This window comes from Lepidochelys kempii, chromosome 1 (assembly GCF_965140265.1).
Source record: "Lepidochelys kempii isolate rLepKem1 chromosome 1, rLepKem1.hap2, whole genome shotgun sequence".
NCBI lineage: Eukaryota > Metazoa > Chordata > Testudines > Cheloniidae > Lepidochelys > Lepidochelys kempii.
The window spans coordinates 309,468,232-309,486,997 of NC_133256.1; the positions used below are offsets into that span (position 1 = coordinate 309,468,232).

The 18,766-nt window shown below is 46.9% G+C and overlaps 1 protein-coding gene across 3 annotated transcripts in view; it reads right to left on the reverse strand.

Moving 5' to 3' along the window:
* IQUB (IQ motif and ubiquitin domain containing) overlaps positions 1 to 18,766 on the reverse strand; it is a 62,662-nt gene that overhangs the window by 3,246 nt on the left and 40,650 nt on the right. For all 3 annotated transcript variants that reach the window (XM_073328230.1, XM_073328231.1, XM_073328232.1), the window contains exon 11: positions 6,374 to 6,622. In XM_073328230.1, the coding sequence (XP_073184331.1) occupies positions 6,374 to 6,622 (249 nt within the window). The remainder of the gene's footprint in view (positions 1 to 6,373; positions 6,623 to 18,766) is intronic.

Genomic DNA, 18,766 nt, shown 5'->3' on the forward strand with positions numbered 1-18,766 from the left:
AATGCTTTGAATTAGAATTATTTTGTGTACGTGCCACAGAATAATTTTGGGTAGAGAATAGTGAACATTTGAGTCATCTAGCTTACCCTACTACAGTGTCGTGTAGCAGGGTTGATTTAATTCTTCTTAGATCATCCCTAAAAATGAGATTCTATTTTACTGTGGATTATTTCTGCTGATAGCAATTCTATACTTTGTGTTGACAGGTTGCTTAATTTCTTATTTTAAATTATTAATTTGCTTATATTTAATCTACATTTTCTCTGCTCCTTTGTATGCTCATCCCTACTTGTTTGGTCCCTGCTCATTAATAAATATAACTGATGCTTGTCCTTTATATTTTGTATTTTTGAGTTCATAATTAGTTTAAAATTTAATAAGTAAGTTATGGTACCGTGCTATGTTACTGAAGTCAAATTCAGCATGCAGTCAGAATAACCTGGGTTGAAGGATTGGGAGGGGGCAAAACACAAGTAACCCAGAATGCACAATATCAAGAGGCTTATCCCCAGGATAAGCATGACAGGCTTTGCACTTCTCCCTTCGTATCCTCTTCTTCTATCCTACAAAGAGTTAATTATTGTGTAGTGATATTGTTACTCATTCTCCCTCATGGGATTGTGACATCCTGTGGTGGTGCTGCAGGATTTAAAAATAGCTAGTGGTTGGCCAGTTTGTACTGTAAGTTCTGTATATACAGGCCTTAAATCTGATATTTTCCCCCTCTAAAGTTATGATTCACCCATACTGATCTCACTTTGTTTCATTTATTACTAGTCATCTGAAATCACTAAGTTTTTAAAAATAGTCTGTGAAGCAAAAAATGGTTTGGGGCCATAGTTAAAGTTGAACTTTGGCAAGCTTTTCTATAATGCGCCTGTGACGTTCCCCTCTGGTGTTATCTGGACAGGTGATCTGCTAGGTCACTCCAATCCTTGACTCTGAGAGCCAGTGTTACCCTGCTCTGCTGTGAGAACCCCCAATCCTGAGCTGTTCATGCACAGTCTCCAGCATGTAAGATGCTCCTTGGATTGTGCAACTGAATGACACTAGCCAATATCTCCGGTCCCAGACACAACCCTAGGAACCTCTGTCTTGCAACCAGTTATGCCTACTGGACACAGCAAGCTTATATGAGTTCATCAGTTTAACAAAGAAATTGATATGTACCAGGCTTGTTATCCCAAGAGGGGCCTCTGGTTCAGCTGTGACCTGCTGGCAGCTAACAACCTGGGCAGTTCTCTCCCTAGCAAGCATAACATCCCCATCCCTTCCTGATGTGGTGCTGCCTCCAGCTGCAGTGCAGGAGTTGGTCTCCACCACCCTCCCACCTGGAAGCATGTGGCTTCTCCCAGCTGCAGAAGAATCAAGGAGACTCTCTCCCATTCTCTCAGCAGTTCCTGAGACCTTACCCTTTCCCTTGCGGGTCCCACCATAACACCCTCTCCTGCTGCAGGCAAATACTCTAACCTGAGCTACATGGAAAAAATTCATTACTAAGGAGCAGGTCGACTAAGGAGCACAGTCAAAACACTCTCCAAACCTTCCCAAACCACATGAATGCAGGTGGAAGAGAGAGGAAGAGCATGGCAATTTCTCCTTTTTATCATGTCCTTTCTTCCCTCTTGGCTTTGCTCCCTTCCTGCCCCTCCTTCAGAGTCAGGTGAGCATTACCTCATCGCAGTCCCAAACAGGCCAAAGGAGGGGGATGATTCACTCGAGAGTCCAACAGATCCTTTTAGTGCTACCTACACCAGCATCCTTTGTTCCTGAGAGTCTGGGCTGGGTTTGTCCCATAGCTGTACTGATGAGGTGTGAACTGCCTTTCTGCTCTTGCAGAGTTTTTGCCTGGGTTTATTTTAAGCTATGAGGATACATTTTCAGGCTCATAACTACATACATGAAATTATAACCTATAACATTACTATACGTTACTGTAACAACAATGCTTAGTGCATCATGAGCCATCTGAAGACACGCAACATGACATCCATTGCATTGGATACCACACAATCATTTTACAACTGGCTCTGTCGATATGGAGAAAGCGGTGGATGTGATATATCTTGACTTTAGCAAAGCTTTTGATACGGTCTCCCACAGTATTCTTGCCAGCAAGTTAAAAAAGTAGGGATTGGATGAATAGACTATAAGGTTGATAGAAAGCTGGCTAGATTATCGGGCTCAACAGGTAGTGATCAATGGCTCGATGTCTAGTTGGCAGCCAGTATCAAGCGGAGTGCCCCAGGGGTCAGTCCTGGGGCTGGTTTTGTTCAACATCTTTATTAATGATCTGGATGATGGGATGAATTGCACCCTCAGCAAGTTCGCACATGACACTAAGCTGAGGGGAGAGGTAGATATGCTGGAGGGTAGGGATAGGGTCCAGAGTGCCCTAGACAAATTGGATGATTGGGCCAAAAGAAATCTGATGAGGTTCAACAAGGACAAGTGCAGAGTCCTGCACTTTGGAAGGAAAAATCATATGCACCGCTACAGGCTGGGGACCAACTGGCTAAGCAGCAGTTCTGCAGAAAAGGACTGGGGATTACAGTGGATGAGAAGCTGGATATGAGTCAGCAGTGTGCCCTTGTTGCCAAGAAGGCCAACGGCACATTGGGCTGTATTAATAGGAGCACTGCCAGCAGATCAAGGGAAGTGATTATTCCCTTCTATTCGGCACTGGTGAGGCCACATCTGGAGTATTGTGTCCAGTTTTGGTCCCCCCACTATAGAAGGGATGTGGACAAATTGGAGAGTCCAGCTGAGGGCAACGAAAATGATTAGGGGGCTGTGGCACATGACTTACGAGGAGAGGCTGAGGGAATTAGGCTTATTTAGTCTGCAGAAGAGAAGAATGAGGGGGGATTTGATAGCAGCCTTCAACTACCTGAAAGGGGCTTCCAAAGAGGATGGAGCTAGGTTATTCTCAGTGGTGGCAGATGACAGAACAAGAAGCAATGGTCTCAAGTTGCAGTGGGGGAGGTCTAGGTTGGATATTAGGAAACACTATTTCACCAGGAGGGTGGTGAAGCACTGGAATGGGTTATCAGGTGAGGTGGTAGAATCTTCATCCTTAGAGGCTTTTAAAGCCTGGCTTCACAAAACCCTGGCTGGGATGATTTAGTTGGTGTTGGTCCTACTTTGAGCAGGGGATTGGAATAAATGATCTCCTGAGGTCTCCTCCAATCCTAATATTCTATTATCCTAACATGGGGGCACTGGGTGTTCCCCCGAGGTACAGAGTGTCACAAATCCATCACCAAGTTTTCTCTGCATTGGAATAATGGAAAAATGAAGGAAGGATTTAGTCAAAAGGATTCTTTACTAGGCCAACAGACTGAGCTAAGGTTTCTTCCATACCAAGCACTTGAAGTAGGTCCTTTTCCCCTTCTCCCAAAAAGAAATCACTTGACTTTAATTAAATAATGGCATTTACATTTTAACAAATCAGATTCCTCACAGTGGACGATTGGAATCACTCCAAGCCAATACTCTTGCAAAATGTCATATCCTATACTCTCATGCATCTTGCTTTCAAATCCAGAACCTGGTCCTGCTCCCACTGAGACTTTTGACTTGGGGAAAAACAAAACGATTCTTGGAACATGTTGGGCTTAGAAGGCTTTTTGTCTCTATTGTGCTAAGGCTGTGTACCCTAGAGTTCGCACACTACTGAACCTCGTTAAAGTTGGTCCCACAAGCCTCACTTTCTTTAGCCTTCCTAAGGTTGGTCCACCTTCACTCTCAAAATATGTTCCCTCCATTTCATAGCAAGTCCTTGAGTTATTGTTGTACTTTCTGTTGAAATTCAGACACTTGCAACAAGACATATCAGCAAGCATCCATTCCAAACAGTAGCTTCTTTTGATGCCACATTGCACACCACAAAAGCTTCCTGAACTTGTTGTCATCTTAGTACCACCTTTCACCATATTTATATGAAATCCTTGCAAGTAATTTAGACTGGCAATAGTGCCTAGCTCTTCTATCTTACTGGATTAAAGAAATTTTGCTACAAATAAGTTCTTCCCTTCAAAAGAGGGGTATTTGATGTTGAAGAAAAATCATTCTGGTTATGGTGGAAAAGTTTGATCTGACAGGATGGTTTTGCTGTATTTCCTAAAGGTGGTCAGACTATGGATTAATCTATATCTTCTCTAGAAGTCCATTCCACAGCTGTATTCCCTCAAAAGATTGCTTTGACCTCTCCTCTGAAATGCTTTGTGATTTTCATTGTCCCAAAGAAGTGCAACTGCCTTGGTGGCTCACAGATGGAAATTCAATCTTGAAAGTAGCTAGGACCTAACCCATTAATTGCTTTGAAGATTAAGATCAAGATCTTAAACTGGCAGTGGAAGTTGACTGAACCATAACCAGAATTATTGTTCACATTGGAAGAATTTTGATGTGTTCATGGTGGCCGAAACCAAGGGAAGTGGACAGCCACATTTTGTATCAGCTATCATTCTTTCCACTGGTTTAGCATTAAGCTTCAGAACCAACAATGTACAGAAATCCAGTCTCAAAAGAAATCTGATCACTCTTGGAGCTCTGCTTCATGCATGTGACTAGTGGAATTTCCTCAGCTAAAGTCTTAGGCTGACAAGCAATAACAGGCAGGTCCATGCCTACCTCTGCCTGGAACACTGGTGGCCACTAAATGCCCCCACTCATTACTTCCTTTTTAATGACTGACAGCAAGGAGTTCACCTCAGCTGGTGATGGCAGCCCAGCCTTGGGAACTTCACAGTGGCATCTGTGTATATGGAGTCTGTGCTTCCTCTAGTAGACTCATTGTTATCCTCACCATCTCCTTGATGCATGTTCAGAATACTAAATGAACCTGGGTGGCAGCTGCATAAGTAGTACTAGAGGAAGCACAGACTCCATATACACAGATGCCACTGTGAAGTTCCCAAGGCCGGGCTGCCATCACCAGCTGAGGTGAGCTCCTTGCTGTCAGTCATTAAAAAGGAAGTAATAAGTGGGGGCATTTAGTGGCCACCAGTGTTCCAGGCAGAGGTAGGCATGGACCTGCCTGCTATTGCTTGTCAGCCTAAGACTTTAGCTGGGCAAATTCCACTAGTCACATGCATGAAGCAGAGATCCAAGAGTGAGAATTTGTCATAGAGCTTTGGAGAACAGCCAAATTTTAAGGCAAGCAGTAATTTAGTGCCAATACAAAGAATAAAAACAATCTCTTTCTAGTATTCTTAAACAGGAAAAGTACTTAATAAGAACAAACAGAATCTGTATAATCTATTTACTTGTATAATATTTCTTAACGTAGGCATGGATAATAGTAGAAGCCTAATCCTCTTCTATTATAGTTTTTTTGGTAAAGCACTGCAACAATATATGAAATATGTTTTACATACTGAAAATAGTCAAAAAGTGTACTTCTATTGTTGATACTGTAGTTTCTTAGTGCTAATCCCATGAGAAAGTTCTGCTAATCTTGGGCTTTTAGATTACTTTAGATAAACTGTGCTTTGAGAGTACCTAATAATTTAACTGAACTGAAATAATAATAATTTAACTAAAAACTAAGATTTTTTTTTTAAAAAAGGTTAAGTGTGTGTGAATGAGGAGGTTGTTCCAAATGTTAACATGTTCACTGATAAATCACATAATTGCCAAGAATTATAGAAGATACTAAACAGTTTAGAAAAATTGAACTAACTTTAGTAAATCTTAATTCTAACAAATATTTGCAAAATAAAAATAAAATCCAGAAACCTCTAAATACAAATCTACTAACTGTAAGATTGAAGGCTCAAAACTGGACTTCTCTGCTTTTTCCTTCCTCAAAAACTCAATGCAAGACTTTAGTAATTTTAATAAAATAAATAATACTTTGTATTTCTATCATATCTTCCATCCAAGGATCTCAAAGTGCTTAACAAATATTAATTCTCAGAACACCATTATAAATTATCCTTATTTTATAAACAATACAGTGGCACAGTAAGGTTAAGTGACTTTCTTGGCATCACAGAGGCAGTCTGTTGCAGAACTAAGAATAAATTCAGATCTCCTGACTCCTGGTCCTGTTCTTAGACCCTCCTTCCTCTTTCCTGTTTTTATTATTTTACATTCACTTTTGAAAGTCTAACCATACTTTAAGATACTAAGAGCAACTCTGTTTCTTCGTGTTCATCTATTCGAGAGAGAACCATTTGTTCCATATCATAGGAAGAAATGTATGTAGTTTTTGGTTATCACTGTCTAAAATTAGAACTACCACCCTATGTGACAACTTAGACCAGTTGCCATTAGCATCAGTGATATATACATAAAAACAGGAAAAAATGGTGTTCAACACAAACACATTAATATTCACTATCAGCACTATCCTTTCACACAGTACCTGAACTATATAAGCAATTTTAGCATCATCCTGGTAATCAGCTTCAGATTTTCTGAGATTTTTTAGCATAAGCTTGTATTTCAAAAAGGCTTCTCGACGCCGGGCCTCATTATCGAGCTTGCAACAACGGTGACACCTGCCAACAGTACGTGAATTAGCAGGCACAGAGAATTCAGTAGAGGGCAAGTAGCACTTGCAACCATGACAGAAGTAAATGTTTTTATAAAGCTTTAATGGATCTGGTGGAACCTGCAGAAGGATGACAAGAAAGATGCTCTTATATATATATCTATATATATAGATAGATAGATATATGACTGAATGTCTTCTTATTAAATGAGTGAGGTTTTAACATTACCAAGAACATATAATGCCTTACAGTACACAATACACCTATTGGCTAATTTTGCTAAGGGTTTACACGGAACTTGATGGCATTCCTCTGTCTGTACATAGTGTAATAACTTTTGAATGCCGCATCTGATCAATTCCCAAGCCTCAGGGAATGTTCTAGACATCACTGGCCAATATCCTATTGATACGGGGGAGAATCAGAAAATCTAAATGAAAAAACGGGGGACACATGGAGACCTGCCACCTGATTAGCCCAGTCATAGCTTAATTGTCTATAGATAAAAAAACTGATTGATGCCACCCATTAACACCTTCCAGCAACATCTCTATCTCATTTCTGCCTATCCTCCCAATGGTTTAAAGTATTGACACCTTGAATGACTTATCTCATAGACAAAAAGATTAATAAGAGGAAGAGAACAATAGGGGGCACTGGAGAATGCATGTGTACACATGACATGGGGAGTGGGGGATGGAGAGAAAGGGTAACCCTGGTATAGAAGAGTGGAGGGAAAGGGAAGACACAGAACCCTTGATGGGGGACAGACTGGGGAATCCTGGCATGTGGCAGAGGACAGAATGAAGAGCACATAGAGCTCCAGGCATGAAAAGGTGAAGTTGCACGGAGTCCCCAAAATAGATGGAGATGGGAGAGTGGCACAAGGGAGCTTGTTGGGTGGAATGGAGGAATGCAAGGAGCCTTTGGAGTTTGCAATAAGCTCGGCCCACACAAGCGACTAAGTGTGCAACATTAATATTAAACATGCCTTTAAGTTTAATAGTCAGCAATACTATCACCAGCAGGAGAGTGAATTTGTGTGGTGGGGGTGGAGGGTGAGAAAACCTGGATTTGTGCTGGAAATCACTTTAGATAAGCTATTACCAGCAGGACAGTGGGGTGGGAATAGGTATTGTTTCATATTCTCTGTGTATATATAAAGCCTGCTGCAGTTTCCACGATATGCATCTGAGGAAGTGAGCTGTAGCTCACGAAAGCTTATGCTCTAATAAATTGGTTAGTCTCTAAGGTGCCACAAGTCCTCCTTTTCTTTTTGCGAATACAGACTAACACGGCTGTTACTCTGAAACCAATACTTATCTGAAATTTTAAAAAAATCAGTTTAGCTATATTTAAACATCTTTTGCTCTTATTGTATTTATTAAAAATATTTAAAGAATAAAACAACTGATTTTGTAGGAATAGATTAAGACCTCAGCTATTATGATCCAAAGCAGGGGTGGGCAAACTTTTTGGCCTCAGGGCCACATCTGGGTGGGGAAATTGTATGCAGGGCCATGAATATAGGGCTGGGGCAGGGGGTTGGGGTGTGAGAGGGAGTGCAGGGTGCGGCAGGGAGCTCAGAGCAGGGGGTTGGGGTGTAGGAGGGGGTGTGGAGTGCAGTAGGGGGCTGAGGATAGGGAGTTGGGGTGTAGAAGGGGTGTGGCAGGGGGCTCAAGGCAGGGGATTAGGGGGCTCAGGGCAGGGAGTTGGGGTGTGGTGTGCAGGAAGGGGCTATGGGCAAGGGGTTGGGGTGCAGGGGGGTGCAGGGTGCAGGAGGGGGCTCAGGGCAGGGGGTTGGGGTGTGGTATGCAGGAAGGGGCTATGGGCAAGAGATTGGGGTGCAGGGGGTGCAGGGTGCAGGAGGGGACTCAGGGCAGGCAGCTGGGGTGAAGAATGGGTGCGTCAGGGGGTTCAAGGCAGAGGGTTAGGGGGCTCAGGTCAGGGGGTTGAGGTGCGGGGTGCATGAGGGGTTCAGGGTGCGGGCGCCAGGCTGACGCTGCTTACCTCGAGTGGCTCCTGGATGGCAGCGGCACACAGCGGGGCTAAGGCAGGCTCCCTGCCTGCCCTGGCCCTGTGCTGCTCCCAGAAGTGGCCAGCATGTCCAGCAGTGGCTCCTGGGGGTGGGTTGGGGCAGGCGGGTACCACCCCTGAAGCTCCCATTGGCCCGGTTTCCCGTTCCTGGCCAATGGGAGCTGCGGGGGGTGGTGCCTGCAGCCGAAGGCAGCGCATGGAGCTCTCTGCCCCCCACCCCCTCCCCCCGGCTCCCAGGGGCTGCAGGAATGTGGTGCTGGCTGCCTCTGGGAGTGGAGCAGGGCCAGGGCAGGCAGGGATCCTGCCTTGGCCCCGCTGCGCCATGGGGCTGGCAATCCTGTGAGCTGGATTGAAAGCCCTGACGGGCCAGATCTGGCCTGTGGGCTGTAGTTTGCCCTCCTTGGTCCAAAACAATTACTACTAATTGTATGCAAACAGATACTAAGCAACTGTAGAAATACAACTGAATGGGGAAAAACAGCAAAACAGGACGGCTGTAAATCACCATGTAACCTATCAAATGCAATGTGTCACATTCAAAAGATAAAAGCTAAGATTATGGGCCCCTTAGTATTTTGGCATGTGAAGATTAAATCATAAAGGCTAAATATTCCCCTTTTTATAAAAGCATGCAGAGGGGAAGAAAAAACAGTTACCTACGTCTCGTAACTGTTGTTCTTTGAGATGTGTTGCTCATGTCCATTCCATTCTAGATGTGTGCAAGTCCACGTGCACAATCGTTGGAGATTTTTGCCTTGGCAGTATCTATGGGGTCAGCAGTGGCACCCTCTGGAGTGCTGTGCTCATGTGTTAGTATATTAGGCACTGCTAGCCCTACGCCCTCTCAGTTCCTTCTTGCAGGCAACTCCGACAGAGGGGTAGGAGGGCGGATAATGGAATGGACATAAGCAACACGTCTCGAAGAACAACAATTACGAAAGGTAGGTAACCGTTTTCTTTTCTTCAAGTGCTTGCTCATGTCGATTCTATTCTAGATGACTCACAAGCAGTATCTCCAGAGGTGGGCTTGGAGTTCATGATCATTCGGCTTGCAATATTGTTATACTGAAGCCAGCATCATCTCAGGCCTGCTGCGTAAATGTGCAATGAGACGTAAACGTGTGGACGGAAGACCAGGAAGTGGCCCTGCAGATATCCTGGATTGGCACCTGCCTTGATTTACGAAACGGCTTGGTCCTTTCTATGTAGAAGGCTAGCACCCTCCTGACGTCCAGAGAGTGCAATCTGTGCTCCTCCTCCGACTTATGAGGTTTTGGAAAGAAGAAAGGTAAATATATGTCCTGGCCCATATGAAACGGTGAAACCACCTTAAGCAGGAAAGCTGGGTGCAGACACAACTGAATTTTGTCCTTGTAGAATGCCGTATAGGATGGCTCAGAGGTAAGAGTAATCTCAGAAACCCTGCGGGCAGATGTTATTGCGACCAGGAATGAAACCTTCCAGGAGCAGGGAAGAAGGGAGCAGGAAGCTAGAGGCTCGAAAGGGGGACCCATGAGCTGCGACTCCACAAGATTCAGGTCACAAGGAGTAACAGGGTCCTGGACTTGGGAGTAAAGTCACTCCAGGCCCTTTAGAAACCTGACTGTTATGTCCTGAGTGAAAACTGACCTGCCCTGGAGTGGAGGATGGAAGGCTGAAATGGCAGCCAAGTGGACCTTAATAGATGAAAGAGACAGACCCCGGAGCTTGAGATGCAGAAGATAATCCAGGATCAACTGCAGCAAGGCCTGCTTGTGCTGAACACCTTGGTCTGAGGTCCAGCATGTAAACCGCTTCCATTTGGCCATGTGGGTCACCCCGGTAGAGAGCTTTCTGCTGCCCAACGGGACTTCTTGGACATGGGCCAAACATTCATGTTCCCCCACATTTCAACCCATGCATCAGCCAACCCATCAGATGTAACACTGCCATGTTTGGATGCAGAAGACTGCCATGGTTTTGGGACAGCAGGTCCTGCCAGAGTGGCAGCTGTAACATGGCGGCCACCAAGATGTCCAGCAGCATGCAGAACCAGTGCTGGCATGGCTATGCTGGCACTATGAGGATAACCTTTGTCCTGTCCTCTTGATTTTCATGAGGACTCAGTGGATTAATGATACTGGAGGGAAGGCATACATGAGGGCCCCCGACCACAGGAGCAGAAAGGCATCCGACAGGGAACCTCTGTTGATCCCCCAAATCAACATGGCACTTTCTGTTCTGCCTGGACATAAGCAAGTCCACATGAGGAGTCCCCCACCTCTGGAAGATGATGCTGACCATCTCCGGAAAAAGAGATTGTGACACTACGCCCCATATTCTTCACAGAGATATTATTGTGATACGGTTATGGAATAACTATGATGTACTTTATGCAACATAGGTCATGTGAGATATGATTGAAAAGATTATAATTTACTGAATATGATTATCCTATTTGTATGCATGTATCATTTTGGTATCTGAAGTTAGGAATACTGGCTATGCATCTATTACAAACGTGTTTACACCTGTGGAATGTCCACTGGGCAGAATGCAATCAGTCTAAATGGCTGGCTGGGAAGGGCCACTAGGAAGAACAATAGGTCTTAGAAGAAGCTAACCTCCCACCAGGAAGCCTTCCTGGGGAGCCTTCCTGAGGCTGCTGCAAATAGCCTCCGAGTCATGGCTGCTGTAACCCTACAGGGACATGTGACCAAGTCACCTGGTACTGGACTCCATCTTGAAATACAACTGTTTTTCCACTGACCGGACATGAGAACCAAGCTTGGAGACAAAGAATTCCCACCATATGCAAAAGCTATTTAAGCCAGGGGAGTGACATCATTATGGTTCTTCACTGACTCCCCACCCAAATCGATTCTTGGAAACACCTGGGGTACAAGGACTGGACTAGGGGAGAAGGGTTGGACCCAGGCTAGAGGAATTTTTAGCCTGTGAAAGGAATACCTGGGGTTTTTAAGCTACAAGCAAGTGCAGCTGGCCCCTCAAGAATCTTTGCAAACTGCCTAAAACAACAATTAGGGTGAGCGTTTGCTACTCATATCCAGTCTCTTCAGTAGATTAAGCTTAGATTGCATTTTTGTTTACTTGCTAGGTAATCTGCTTTGGTCTATTTGCTATGCCTTGTAATCACTTAAAATCTATCTTTTGCAGTTAATAAACTTGTTTTTGTTTTGTCTAAAACCAGTGTGTGGAAATCATAACTTGTGGCTAGCTGGTGAAAGTGTGAGACTGGGAGTGTGTCTGTAGCTTGTCACAGCATTACAGGGTAAGTGGGAGCCCAGGCTAGTGGGTCGGCGGATTCAGTGATACTCCAGTTCCAGGTCCGTGGGGGGAACTTCTCATAGAGACCATTTGTGGGGAGATGAGAAGGTCCTGCTGAGGTGATCTGCTAGCATGTTTCTGGCCCCAGGGAGGTGTGCAGCTATGAGATGAATGACGTGAACACAGAAGTCCAATAGCTAGAGAGCTTCTTGGCAAAGGGCTGATGAGCGGGCTCTGCCTTGTTTGTTGATATAGAACAGTGAGGCGGTGATGTGGGGGAGGTTTAGGTTGGATATTAGGAAAAACTTTTTCACTAGGAGGGTGGTGAAACACTGGAATGCGTTACCTAAGGAGGTGGTAGAATCTCCTTCCTTAGAAGTTTTTAAGGTCAGGCTTGACAAAGCCCTGGCTGGGATGATTTAATTGGGGATTGGTCCTGCTTTGAGCAGGGGGTTGGACTAGATGACCTCCTGAGGTCCCTTCCAACCCTGATATTCTATGATTCTATGTCTGTCAGGATCTGAACCACCCTGCCGTTCAATGAGGCAGGAAAGCCTAGCAGGCCAAGACAACTGTTCTGAGCTCTCTGATGTGTATGTGGAGGGGGCGATCATGACTCGACCAACGTTCTTGCATACTGAGATCACCCAGATGGGCCCCTCACCCCAAGTCCGAGGCATCAGAGACCAAGGTCACCGACGGAGATGGGGCCGCAAAGGGGACTCCCTCCAACACCGACACAGGATGCAGCCACCATGTGAGGGACAACAGGATGCAGGTCCAGTTCCCTGAGTACGCAGTCTATGTTGTGTCTGTTGGGGATGTAAATCGATGCCAGCCAGGTCTGTAGAGGTCAAAGATGAAGCCAAGCATGCCGGCTGCCATGTAGCCCAACAACCTGGTGGTGAGAGGGTGGGCTCACATGTAAGAGATTAAGTCTGTCATGGCTCAGAATCAGGCCTTGGGGAGGAAGGCTCTGGCCTGAGTGGAGTTGAGGATTGCCCCAATGAACTCTATTGCGCTGCACTGGAATTAAAGTTGATTTTTCCTCGTTTATTAACAGACCTAGATTATGACAGGTGGAGTGAACTACACTGAGATGACATCGCATCTCATCCCGGGAACAGCCCTTGATGAGAGGGTCTCTGGATTAAGATTAAACCTGAGTGTCTCTGGATTAAGTTTAGAAGTGTGTGCAACAAGAGTGATGTAGTGGTGGGAGTCTGCTATAGACCACCGAACCAGGGGGATGAGGTAGATGAGGCTTTCTTCCGGCAGCTCACGGAAGCTACTAGATCGCATGCCCTGATTCTCATGGGTGACTTTAATTTTCCTGATATCTGCTGGGAGAGCAATACAGCAGTGCATAGACAATCCAGGAAGTTTTTGGAAAGCGTAGGGGACAATTTCCTGGCGCAAGTGCTAGAGGAGCCAACTAGGGGGGGCGCTTTTCTTGACCTGCTGCTCACAACCCAGGTAGAATTAGTGGGGGAAGCAAAAGTGGAGGGAAATCTGGGAGGCAGTGACCATGAGTTGGTTGAGTTCAGGATCCTGACGCAGGGAAGAAAGGTAAGCAGCAGGATACGGACCCTGGACTTCAGGAAAGCAGACTTCGACTCCCTCAGGGAACTGATGGCCAGGATCCCCTGGGGGACTAACTTGAAGGGGAAAGGAGTCCAGGAGAGCTGGCTGTATTTCAAGGAATCCCTGTTGAGGTTACAGGGACAAACCATCCCGATGAGTCGAAAGAATAGTAAATATGGCAGGCGACCAGCTTGGCTTAATGGTGAAATCCTAGCGGATCTTAAACATAAAAAAGAAGCTTACAAGAAGTGGAAGGTTGGACATATGACCAGGGAAGAGTATAAAAATATTGCTCGGGCATGTAGGAATGAAATCAGGAGGGCCAAATCACACCTGGAGCTGCAGCTAGCGAGAGATGTCAAGAGTAACAAGAAGGGTTTTTTCAGGTATGTTGGCAACAAGAAGAAAGCCAAGGAAAGTGTGGGCCCCTTACTGAATGAGGGAGGCAACCTAGTGACAGAGGATGTGGAAAAAGCTAATTTACTCAATGCTTTTTTTGCCTCTGTTTTCACTAACAAGGTCAGCTCCCAGACTGCTGCGCTGGGCATTACAAAATGGGGAAGAGATGGCCAGCCCTCTGTGGAGATAGAGGTGGTTAGGGACTATTTAGAAAAGCTGGACGTGCACAAGTCCATGGGGCCGGACGAGTTGCATCCGAGAGTGCTGAAGAAATTGGCAGCTGTGATTGTAGAGCCATTGGCCATTATCTTTGAAAACTCGTGGCGAACCAGGGAAGTCCCGGATGACTGGAAAAAGGCTAATGTAGTGCCAATCTTTAAAAAAGGGAAGAAGGAGGATCCTGGGAACTACAGGCCAGTCAGCCTCACCTCAGTCCCTGGAAAAATCATGGAGCAGGTCCTCAAAGAATCAATCCTGAAGCACTTGCATGAGAGGAAAGTGATCAGGAACAGCCAGCATGGATTCACCAAGGGAAGGTCATGCCTGACTAATCTAATCGCCTTTTATGATGAGATTACTGGTTCTGTGGATGAAGGGAAAGCAGTGGATGTATTGTTTCTTGACTTTAGCAAAGCTTTTGACACGGTCTCCCACAGTATTCTTGTCAGCAAGTTAAGGAAGTATGGGCTGGATGAATGCACTATAAGGTGGGTAGAAAGCTGGCTAGATTGTCGGGCTCAACGGGTAGTGATCAATGGCTCCATGTCTAGTTGGCAGCCGGTATCAAGTGGAGTGCCCCAAGGGTCGGTCCTGGGGCTGGTTTTGTTCAATATCTTCATAAATGATCTGGAGGATGGTGTGGATTGCACTCTCAGCAAATTTGCGGATGATAGTAAACTGGGAGGAGTGGTAGATACGCTGGAGGGGAGGGATAGGATACAGAAGGACCTAGACAAATTGGAGGATTGGGCCAAAAGAAATCTGATGAGGTTCAATAAGGATAAGTGCAGGGTCCTGCACTTAGGATGGAAGAATCCAATGCACCGCTACAGACTAGGGACCGAATGGCTAGGCAGCAGTTCTGCGGAAAAGGACCTAGGGGTGACAGTGGACGAGAAGCTGGATATGAGTCAGCAGTGTGCCCTTGTTGCCAAGAAGGCCAATGGCATTTTGGGATGTATAAGTAGGGGCATAGCCAGCAGATCGAGGGACATGATCATTCCCCTCTATTCGACATTGGTGAGGCCTCATCTGGAGTACTGTGTCCAGTTTTGGGCCCCACACTACAAGAAGGATGTGGATAAATTGGAGAGAGTCCAGCGAAGGGCAACAAAAATGATTAGGGGTCTAGAACACATGACTTATGAGGAGAGGCTGAGGGAACTGGGATTGTTTAGTCTGCAGAAGAGAAGAATGAGGGGGGATTTGATAGCTGCTTTCAACTACCTGAAAGGGGGTTCCAAAGAGGATGGCTCTAGACTGTTCTCAATGGTAGCAGATGACAGAACGAGGAGTAATGGTCTCAAGTTGCAGTGGGGGAGGTTTAGATTGGATATTAGGAAAAACTTTTTCACTAAGAGGGTGGTGAAACACTGGAATGCGTTACCTAGGGAGGTGGTAGAATCTCCGTCCTTAGAGGTTTTTAAGGTCAGGCTTGACAAAGCCCTGGCTGGGATGATTTAACTGGGAATTGGTCCTGCTTCGAGCAGGGGGTTGGACTAGATGACCTTCAGGGGTCCCTTCCAACCCTGATATTCTATGATTCTATGATTCTATGAGCCATTTGTCAAGGTACAGATAAAACTGGACATCCCAACGCCTCAAGTAAGCGGCCATTGGCGCCATGCACTTTGTAAACAGTCTCGGGCTGATGAGAGACCAAAGGGCAGTGCCGTGAATTGGAAATGGCACTGGCCAAGTGCAAAATGGAAGAACAGCCTGTGTAATTGAAAAATGGAGATATGGAAATAAGCATCCTTCAAGTTGATGGTGGCGTACCAATCTCCTGGATCCAGAGAGGGAATTATGGAGGCCAGGGAGACCATGCAGAACTTCAACTTTCTGAGATGCTTATTGAGGCGTCGCTGATCTAGGGTAGGTTGCAGCCCCCCTTTCGCTTTCAGGACTAGGAAATACTGGGAATAGAACCCTTTCCCCCTCATTTCCCGAGGGACCTCTTCTACTGCCCCCAGACATAGGAGTTGCTCATGAGAAGAGGGACGGAGGGAGGGGCGGCCAGGAACTGTAGGGTGTAGCCCAAAGATATTATGTCGAGCACCTAATGGTCCAAGGTTACTTGTGAACAAGATCACCAGAAGGGGTGCAGGTGATTAAGGAAAAAATAGGAGGGTGGATCCTGGAATCTGACTGGGGTGCTGTTCTTAAGCGCGCCCTCAGAATGACTGTGTCTGGCCTCTCTGGTGTCTCAAAGGGTCCAGTTGAGAGGCAAATGGGAGGACGAGGGGCAGCGTCGCTTAAACCCCTTGTCTCTGTCCTTTTTCCTATAGGTGCCATGTCATGAAGGCCACCAGGACGGAGGAGGAGGAGGAGGAAGAGAAAGAGAAGGTGGAGGTGAAGGAGGCTCGAACTGCTTTCTAGCCTGCTGTGGAGTGTGGAGGCCCAGAAAGCGTTGGGTGGGACAGGACTCTTTAAGGCTGTGCAGCCTTGCATCTATGAGCTCAAAGAAGAGCCCTGCTCCCTCAAATGGGAGGTCCTGAATAGCAGACTGCCTCTTCTGGGATAAACCTGAGGAGTGCAGCCAAGAGTTGCACCTCATCACCACTGCAGAGGCCACAACCCTGGCCACCGAGTCTGTAGCATCCCAGACCATCCTGGAGGCCTCTTGCAACTGCTTTATCCTCCTCCACTATCGTGACAAACTCCTGTGTGTGGTCCTATTGCAGGGCCTCCTTGAACTTGCCAAGGGAGCCTCATAGTCTTAAAATTGTACCTGCCCAACAGGGCCTGATGATTAGATACCCAAAATTGCAGGCTGGCCGTCGAATAAATCTTTCTATCAAAAAGATCCAGTCTCTTGGCGTCTTTTTTCTTTGGCGTGCCGCTCGTCTGACCCTGCCTGTCCCTCTCATTAACTGCGGACACAACCAGTGACCCAGCTGGTGGGTGCGTATAGAGGTATTCAAACCCCTTTGTGGGGACATAATACATCTTTTTCGCCTCTTTGGAAGTGGGCGGAGTGGAAGAGGGGGTCTGACATACTGCCTTAGCAATCTTGAGGACCCCTGGGTGAACTGGTAGCGTGATGCGGGCCAGGGTAGTGGAAGAGATGATGTTGAAGAGGCTCCTCCAACTCCTCAATTTCCAGGTTTAGGTTGGCAGCCACCCTTTTAAGGAGAGCCAGGTGCTCTTTAAAATAGTCGGTCAGATTATCAGTCTGGGAAAGGCTGCCACCGCTTTGTCCGGTGAGGAAGACAACGAGGGCATCGCAGAGGGATGGGTGGATTCCCCTTCCCCTTCTGGGGAGGGCTGTCTAGGCATCCTGCTGGGTTGCCCTCGTTTCAGGCTCTGCACTGTGCTTCGAACCTGGTGTCAGTGGTGCCAGGGATGGTTTGTCTGAGGATGCCAGGAAGGAGTGGTGGGAATATGCAACTGGCATCATCGGCATGCCCCAAGGGTTCCAACAAGGCCATTAAGCAGACCATTGGCCCTGCTGCCATGCTGCTGCCACTGATGTTGTGCCAGTTTCCAGGGTTGATGGGGATCCATGCCTTCTTGGCCAGGGGCTGAACTCCAGTTCCAACTTGGACCATTCCCCTTCTGGTGACCAAGATGGGTCTGTGGAAGCTTGTGTCTGCCATCTGACTCTTGGCAGAGACTGATGCCTAGAAGGTGGCGATCGGCATCTGTCTGTCGAGCGGTACTGGGGCGGCGGAGACCAGTGCTGCGACAGCGAGTGGTCCCGCGCTGGTGGGGACTGATGCCTGGGAGATCGTCTAGGCGATAGAGACCTGCGCCTGGGAAATCTCTGGCAAGAGGTTGGCCAGTACCAAGAGTACAGCGACCAGTGCCTCAATTCTTGTGTTCCATGCCTCGTGGAAGGAGAGCGTGGTGCTGGAGACCTGGGTCTTCTGGCCAGAGACAGAGGTTGCAGGACCAGAGTCCTAGGTTGTGGGGACAGGGATGTATGCCTACAATCCAGGGATCGACGGTGATCCACCACTCTTTTGGGGGAGGTCCCATGGCTGCCTTGCCCTTGGATTACATTGCAGGGCCTTAGCCACATCCAGCTCTTGGAGCGGAGTCTGCGGTACTGGCAGGCCCATGAGGTCTTTGGCCACCTGGACAGCTTCGGGCATTGAAGGTTCCAGTGGCAGCTGGGGTCCCCTGTCGCTCCCAGGCGTCACAGGCAGATCCCTGGTTGGGCTAGGGTGTCTGACTGTAGTGGTACCCCTATAGCTCTGGGGTGAGTGCGCGGCCTGAACTAGGTCCTTTGCCAAGAGCCCCTGTGCCCTCCTTTGATGGTGCTGGGGAGCCTCTTTTCTTTTGCCCCTTTTTGGGCACTGGCGAGGAAGAACAGTACCAGGCAGAGCCCGTTGCTGGTGGGGGGCTCTGCACTGATATGAGGTGCTAGGAGCGGAGTCTGATCAGGAGCTTCGATGCCGGGTGAAGTGCAGCCTCCAAAAGGAGGGCCTTCAAGCGGATATCCCACTCCTTTTGGGTTCAGGGACAAAAGTTCTTGCAAATTCTGCACTTGTTCTTTATATGGGATTCCCCCAAGCACGTCACACAGCTGCTGTGGGGATCACTAACAGGCATCGGCCTGTTGCATGACAAACATGCTTTGAAGCCCAGGCATGCTGGGATTCTAAACTAACAACTAACACTTAACTAAATGACTAACTACATACCTAAGCACTATATACAAAGAAGATAGACAATGGGCTGTTAAGAACTACTAACGTTCTATATAAGATAAGGCACTCCAACCAACCGTCACAGATGGTAAGAAGGAACTG